This window comes from Teleopsis dalmanni, chromosome X (assembly GCF_002237135.1).
Source record: "Teleopsis dalmanni isolate 2A chromosome X, ASM223713v2, whole genome shotgun sequence".
Classification (NCBI taxonomy): Eukaryota; Metazoa; Arthropoda; class Insecta; order Diptera; family Diopsidae; genus Teleopsis; species Teleopsis dalmanni.
Window position 1 is genome coordinate 39,373,744 of NC_051848.1, and position 8,566 is coordinate 39,382,309.

The following is an 8,566-nucleotide window of genomic DNA, read 5'->3' on the forward strand; positions in this document are numbered from 1 at the left end:
ATATAATTGAAGAGAATACAAAAACAAGCAGAAAATGCAGGATATCTCTTTTTAATATTTATGAGTCTGGACTCTATGATAACGTTTCTCATATCACCATTTGAAAGTACATTGAATAGAAATTTGAAAATTTAAGACGTATTAATTAATCTTTTCCAATAAAAGAAAAAGATCTACTTTAAAATGAGTTGTAAATTTTTTTTCCCAGTTAATTTATTTTAGAAGAACTCGATCTGGATGCATACAATTTTCAGATAAGACAAGTTTTTGATTATTACTAATTTTGCTAGATTAATTTAAAAATTGTGATAAATAAAATAAACAATTTTTTGTTTAAATAAGTTTATTTGTAATGTTAAAGTATAATCTATTATCAATTATAATGCAAGGCAGTTAATGATATGCAGTCTTTTAATATTTAAAGGCACGTATTCTGGTTCAAAGTCTTATATACTAAAAATTACTTATAAGACACTATTACTTCTGGTGTGCTTTATAGTTGTTCCGGTGATAAGGCCTAAGGAGCACATGCTGCGAAGAACATATTTCCAATTGATACTGTTGTACAAAGCAGTCTTGTTGCTTTCATATCCGTACGGTGTGTTAAGTATTTATTTTGCCATCTTTCCCAGCATTTGACTTTTTCCTCCAAAGTGAGGTTTTCAGCAAATATTGAATACTTCTCATCTACATAATCACGAATAAGGGTTTTTAAATTCCAAAACGATAATACCTTATCGCAACTAACTAAGATAAGTTGTTCGCTGTCTTCAGTTATATGAATAGATATTATATAATTGGTGTGTAATTTCAAAACTGCTACTAATACTGTCTTTTGTATATCCCATATTAGCGTCAATGCATCTCGTCCACTAGAGACGATGTATCGTCCACAAGCTGAAAATTTTACACGAAGTGCAGCTTCGGTGTGACCCTTTAGAAGTCTGACTTTTTTGCCGGTTATAATGCTCCATACTACAACGAACCCATTGGAAGCAGCACAAGCTACATAGTTATTATTGGGATGCAAGTCCATATCATACAGCTGGTTTTCATCATATTGAAGGATGTGCAATTCTTTCTTTCTGCCAGACCATATACGGACAGTGTCGTCTGAACTGCATGAGGCAACATATGTGTAATGTGAAGAGAAAAATATTTTGCGAATTAGGTTTGTGTGCCCAGTTAAAATACGCATGCACAATTTTTGTGGCAATGCCCAAATTCGGATCGTTATATCATCACCAGATGAAACTAAAAAATTATTAAAACGTGCAAAATGTAAGTTACGTACAGTGCCCTCGTGGCCTTCTAGAGTCGACCTTTTACAGGATTCCACTCTTATGGTTCTTCGTACTTTTTTTCTTGCAATTCCCATTTCAGACAAAACATAAATAGTTTTTCCAACTCCAACTGCCATCATCGTTGCATCATCTGAATAAGCAGCGGTATTTATAATGCCAGTGGCGCACTCTACGGTGATGACTCGAACATCAGGAGCTATATCTGCAGTAATCATTTTTCTGATTTGATATTGATGTAAATGATTGCTTTTTATTGTTTTCATGTAATCAGGTGATGTAGGTGGCACATGGGTTGGCAGTGGTGCATAAGCTAAAAATTCAGTGAAATTCATCACACGCATTCCAGCATCTCGAAACAGCTTTAAAGAATCGAAGAGACAACCATCAAGAAGACCATGACGAACCAATTGTGAATTTATGGTATCAATTGACTCATCATCAGCATCTTCAACATCTACGGTAGTAGTTGAATTCTGCAAAAAAATAATAGGAAAATATTTTATTAGAATGATATATTCTGCCCGTCTTTTTTTTGAGCCGCCTTAATACGCAAAATATTATATTTATAATTAATTATTTAAAATGACTATAGGAATAGTATGGATATTATTTTCTGTGACTATATCTTTAATGGAAAGAAATCCGTTTTTAAATTGTTTAATTTCGTATAATGAACAACTTAGCAGTAAATTCAGTGCAGAAGGCGGACCAGGAGTAGAATATTGAGTTCCAATTTTTATAGAACTTTTTATATATCACTATTTCAGAACTCACTCTTTTGAAATCATATACATTTCATCAGTATATATTAAAGAGTTATGAGAAGCCCAAAAAGGGTATTAGCTATAAAACGAATGTGAATTTTAGAACTATTTCTAATATTACAGTTTTTTTATATAAACACATTTAATAAATTGAGAGCTAGGCAAATAGGATAGTCTTAAAAACCATTTTATTTGAAACAGCTCAGTGGACTCACAAAATTTAAACGAAATCAATTGTTAAATTAAGAGTTGTTATTAAGAAGATCATTTTATTAAAATTATTTAGTTTATATATATGTATATCAATATATGATCTACATATATATACATTTATATTAATATTGAATTTATATAAATATGTATTTACGTAATTGAATACACTTTTTATATACAAAACAAAATTTCTTGCTTACCGCGTCTGAATCGTCTTCAAGAGAATTTGATAGAGATTTTACTATAACCGATGAAACAAAAGGCGATTCACACTCGCACTCACTTTCACTTTCACCTTCAGATTCAGATGATAAATCAAGTAAAGTCCCACACCTAATAAAACTAACAGAATATTAATGTATATTTATTGCCATACACCTAAAAAAATAAGATAAAGAATTCTAATCATATTATAAAACACTAAATGGTTATTAATAGTTCCAAAATTTCATAAAATAAAATATATTTTAAAAGAAAAAATTAAAATTCCAAGCTTTTTGATGCATTTATAACTAAACTGATTATTTATATTTAATCAATCTGAAAATAGAGCACAAAATTAATACATATCAAAATACATATATAACTTGAATTTCCTTAACTAAAGTATATTCCACTAATAAATTAAATATAAATTGAAAATTTTAATTTAATATAAAATATTTAAATAATAATACTTTTAATTTATAGTTATTGAAATTCAATTTAATATGATTAATTAAAATAAATTAAAATGTATCTTACGTTGGCGACTTTCTAATGGCTGATGAAGAACATGCAACACCTGAACCTGTACTTTGGTCAGAAACCTCAGTATACATTCTACAAAATAAAAAAAATAAGTAAAAAAAATATGTGTACATTCTAATAAAAATAAAAAAAATTAAATAAAATTATAATTTTTAAAAATGCATTAATTAAGTAAGCATAAATTTATATTAGCTTTAAAATATCTGTCTTTAGTTAGGTAAACGAAGATTGTCAGGAATTTGTACTGGATTTATTCTAGAAGATATAGCTATGGGCAAAGTAGATGTATGTCTGTGACAAACCATGCTCTTCTTCTTCAGTTTATTATTTTTCAATGAATAAGAATAAATATTATTTATATGAATTAAAAAGCATTTGAAAATAAATAGAACTTCTTCAAAATAAATAAAAGTAGTTTTAATTTAAAGACTAATGAACTAAATATTGAAAAATATATTATTAGTATATATAAAATTAAACTAAAATTTAATAATTAATTCAAATTGAATTCAATATGATAAAGGAAATGAAATTTAAATATATCTTACATTGCCGGAGTTTCAGCGGCTGATGACGGTACTGCAAAAACTGAACCTGTACTTTGGTTAGAAACCTCAGTATACATTCTACAAAATAAAAAAAAATAAATAAAAAACCATGTGTACATTCTAATAAAAAAGAAAAAATTAAATAAAATTATAATTTTTAAAAATGCATTAATTAAGTAAGCATAAATTTATATTAGCTTTAAAATATCTGTCTTTAGTTAGGTTAAGGAAGATTCTCAGGAAGTTGTATTGGATTTATTCTAGAAGATATAGGTATGGGCAAAGTAGATGTATGTCTGTGACAAACCATGCTCTTCTTCTTCAGTTAATTATTTTTCAATGAATAAGAACAAATATTATTTATATGAAATTAGAAGCATTTGAAAATAAATAGAACTTTTTCAAAATAAATAAAAGTAGTTTTAATTTAAAGAATAATGAACTAAATATTGTAAAATATATTATTAGTATATATAAAATTAAATTAAAATTTAATAATTAATTCAAATTGAATTCAATATGATAAGGAAACGAAATTTAAATATATCTTACATTGCCGAAGTTTCAGCGGCTGATGACGGTACTGTAAAAACTGAACCTGCACTTTGGTCAGAAACCTCAGTATACATTCTACAAAATAAAAAAAAATAAATAAAAAAAAATATGTGTACATTCTAATAAAAATAAAAAAAATTAAATAAAATTATAATTTTTAAAAATGCATTAATTAAGTAAGCATAAATTTATATTAGCTTTAAAATATCTGTCTTTAGTTAGGTAAAGGAAGATTATCAGGAATTTGTATTGGATTTATTCTAGAAGATATAGGTATGGGCAAAGTAGATGTATGTCTGTGACAAACCATGCTCTTCCTCTTCAGTTAATTATTTTTCAATGAATAAGAACAAATATTATTTGTATGAAATTAGAAGCATTTGAAAATAAATAGAACTTCTTCAAAATAAATAAAAGTAGTTTTAATTTAAAGAATAATGAACTAAATATTGTAAAATATATTATTAGTATATATAAAATTAAATTAAAATTTAATAATTAATTCAAATTGAATTCAATATGATAAGGAACGAAATTTAAATATATCTTACATTGCCGGAGTTTCAGCGGCTGATGACGGTACTGTAAAAACTGAACCTGCACTTTGGTTAGAAACCTCAGTATACATTCTACAAAATAAAAAAAAATAAATAAAAAAAAATGTGTATATTCTAATAAAAAACAAAAAGATTAAATAAAATTATAATTTTTAAAAATGCATTAATTAAGTAAGCATAAATTTATATTAGCTTTAAAATATATGTCTTTAGTTAGGTAAAGGAAGATTATCAGGAATTTGTATTGGATTTATTCTAGAAGATATAGGTATGGGCAAAGTAGATGTATGTCTGTGACAAACCATGCTCTTCCTCTTCAGTTAATTATTTTTCAATGAATAAGAACAAATATTATTTATATGAAATTAGAAGCATTTGAAAATAAATAGAACTTCTTCAAAATAAATAAAAGTAGTTTTAATTTAAAGAATAATGAACTAAATATTGTAAAATATATTATTAGTATATATAAAATTAAATTAAAATTTAATAATTAATTCAAATTGAATTCAATATGATAAGGAAACGAAATTTAAATATATCTTACATTGCCGGAGTTTCAGCGGCTGATGACGGTACTGCAAAAACTGAACCTGTACTTTGGTTAGAAACCTCAGTATACATTCAACAAAATTAAAAAAAAAATAAATAAAAAAAAATGTGTACATTCTAATAAAAAAGAAAAAATTAAATAAAATCATAATTTGTAAAAATGCATTAATTAAGTAAGCATAAATTTATATTAGCTTTAAAATATATGTCTTTAGTTAGGTAAAGGAAGATTATCAGGAATTTGTATTGGATTTATTCTAAAAGATATAGGTATGGGCAAAGTAGATGTATGTCTGTGACAAACCATGCTCTTCCTCTTCAGTTAATTATTTTTCATTGAATAAGAACAAATATTATTTATATGAAATTAGAAGCATTTGAAAATAAATAGAACTTCTTCAAAATAAATAAAAGTAGTTTTAATTTAAAGAATAATGAACTAAATATTGAAAAATATATTATTAGTATATATAAAATTAAATTAAAATTTAATAATTAATTCAAATTGAATTCAATATGATAAGGAAACGAAATTTAAATATATCTTACATTGCCGGAGTTTCAGCGGCTGATGACGGTACTGTAAAAACTGAACCTGCACTTTGGTCAGAAACCTCAGTATACATTCTACAAAATTAAAAAAAAAATTAATAAAAAAAAATGTGTATATTCTAATAAAAAACAAAAAGATTAAATAAAATTATAATTTTTAAAAATGCATTAATTAAGTAAGCATAAATTTATATTAGCTTTAAAATATATGTCTTTAGTTAGGTAAAGGAAGATTATCAGGAATTTGTATTGGATTTATTCTAAAAGATATAGGTATGGGCAAAGTAGATGTATGTCTGTGACAAACCATGCTCTTCCTCTTCAGTTAATTATTTTTCAATGAATAAGAACAAATATTATTTATATGAAATTAGAAGCATTTGAAAATAAATAGAACTTCTTCAAAATAAATAAAAGTAGTTTTAATTTAAAGAATAATGAACTAAATATTGAAAAATATATTATTAGTATATATAAAATTAAATTAAAATTTAATAATTAATTCAAATTGAATTCAATATGATAAGGAAACGAAATTTAAATATATCTTACATTGCCGGAGTTTCAGCGGCTGATGACGGTACTGTAAAAACTGAACCTGCACTTTGGTCAGAAACCTCAGTATACATTCTACAAAATTAAAAAAAAAAATAATAAAAAAAAATGTGTATATTCTAATAAAAAACAAAAAGATTAAATAAAATTATAATTTTTAAAAATGCATTAATTAAGTAAGCATAAATTTATATTAGCTTTAAAATATATGTCTTTAGTTAGGTAAAGGAAGATTATCAGGAATTTGTATTGGATTTATTCTAGAAGATATAGGTATGGGCAAAGTAGATGTATGTCTGTGACAAACCATGCTCTTCCTCTTCAGTTAATTATTTTTCAATGAATAAGAACAAATATTATTTATATGAAATTAGAAGCATTTGAAAATAAATAGAACTTCTTCAAAATAAATAAAAGTAGTTTTAATTTAAAGAATAATAAACTAAATATTGAAAAATATATTATTAGTATATATAAAATTAAATTAAAATTAAATAATTAATTCAAATTGAATTCAATATGATAAGGAAACGAAATTTAAATATATCTTACATTGCCGAAGTTTCAGCGGCTGATGACGGTACTGCAAAAACTGAACCTGCACTTTGGTCAGAAACCTCAGTATACATTCTACAAAATAAAAAAAAATAAATAAAAAAAAATGTGTACATTCCAATAAAAAAGAAAAAATTAAATAAAATCATAATTTGTAAAAATGCAGTAATTAAGTAAGCATAAATTTATATTAGCTTTAAAATATATGTCTTTAGTTAGGTAAAGGAAGATTATCAGGAAGTTGTATTGGATTTATTCTAAAAGATATAGGTATGGACAAAGTAGATGTATGTCTGTGACAAACCATGCTCTTCTTCTTCAGTTAATTATTTTTCAATGAATAAGAATAAATATTATTTATATGAATTAAGAAGCATTTGAAAATAAATAGAACTTCTTCAAAATAAATAAAAGTATTTTTAATTTTAAGAATAATGAACTAAATATTGAAAAATATGTTATTAGTATATATAAAATTAAGTTAAAATTAAATAATTAATTCAAATTGAATTCAATATGATAAGGAAACGAAATCTTAAAATATATCTTTACATTGCCCGGAAGTTTCAGCGGTGATGGAACGGTACTGCAAAACTGAACGTTACTTGGTTGAAATCATATGTATACATTACTTACCTAAAATTAAAAAAAACAATAAATATAAAATAAATGCTGTACGATTCTAACACTAAAAAGACTAAAGAATTAACATAATAATTACCGAACTAATTTGGAAAAAAATGTCCATCATTAAGTAAGCATAAATTTATATTAGCTTTAAAATATCTGTCTTTAGTTAGGTAAAGGAAGATTATCAGGAATTTGTATTGGATTTATTCTAGAAGATATAGGTATGGGCAAAGTAGATGTATGTCTGTGACAAACCATGCTCTTCCTCTTCAGTTAATTATTTTTCAATGAATAAGAACAAATATTATTTATATGAAATTAGAAGCATTTGAAAATAAATAGAACTTCTTCAAAATAAATAAAAGTAGTTTTAATTTAAAGAATAATGAACTAAATATTGAAAAATATATTATTAGTATATATAAAATTAAATTAAAATTTAATAATTAATTCAAATTGAATTCAATATGATAAGGAAACGAAATTTAAATATATCTTACATTGCCGGAGTTTCAGCGGCTGATGACGGTACTGTAAAAACTGAACCTGCACTTTGGTCAGAAACCTCAGTATACATTCTACAAAATTAAAAAAAAAATTAATAAAAAAAAATGTGTATATTCTAATAAAAAACAAAAAGATTAAATAAAATTATAATTTTTAAAAATGCATTAATTAAGTAAGCATAAATTTATATTAGCTTTAAAATATATGTCTTTAGTTAGGTAAAGGAAGATTATCAGGAATTTGTATTGGATTTATTCTAAAAGATATAGGTATGGGCAAAGTAGATGTATGTCTGTGACAAACCATGCTCTTCCTCTTCAGTTAATTATTTTTCATTGAATAAGAACAAATATTATTTATATGAAATTAGAAGCATTTGAAAATAAATAGAACTTCTTCAAAATAAATAAAAGCAGTTTTAATTTAAAGAATAATGAACTAAATATTGAAAAATATATTATTAGTATATATAAAATTAAGTTAAAATTAAATAATTAATTCAAATTGAATTCAATATGATAAGG

The 8,566-nt window shown here is 24.4% G+C and overlaps 1 protein-coding gene across 1 annotated transcript in view; it reads right to left on the bottom strand.

Moving 5' to 3' along the window:
• Nucleotides 1-371: 371 nt before the first annotated feature.
• LOC119688321 overlaps nucleotides 372-8,566 on the bottom strand; it is a 24,127-nt gene continuing 15,932 nt past the window's right edge. The window contains exons 3-13 of the mRNA XM_038102999.1: nucleotides 8,036-8,113; nucleotides 6,903-6,980; nucleotides 6,348-6,425; nucleotides 5,793-5,870; nucleotides 5,239-5,316; nucleotides 4,686-4,763; nucleotides 4,132-4,209; nucleotides 3,580-3,657; nucleotides 3,026-3,103; nucleotides 2,482-2,614; nucleotides 372-1,777 (exon numbers count right to left, since the gene is read on the bottom strand). Coding sequence (XP_037958927.1) covers nucleotides 518-1,777; nucleotides 2,482-2,614; nucleotides 3,026-3,103; nucleotides 3,580-3,657; nucleotides 4,132-4,209; nucleotides 4,686-4,763; nucleotides 5,239-5,316; nucleotides 5,793-5,870; nucleotides 6,348-6,425; nucleotides 6,903-6,980; nucleotides 8,036-8,113 — 2,095 coding nt within the window. The 3' untranslated portion in view covers nucleotides 372-517. The remainder of the gene's footprint in view (nucleotides 1,778-2,481; nucleotides 2,615-3,025; nucleotides 3,104-3,579; nucleotides 3,658-4,131; nucleotides 4,210-4,685; nucleotides 4,764-5,238; nucleotides 5,317-5,792; nucleotides 5,871-6,347; nucleotides 6,426-6,902; nucleotides 6,981-8,035; nucleotides 8,114-8,566) is intronic.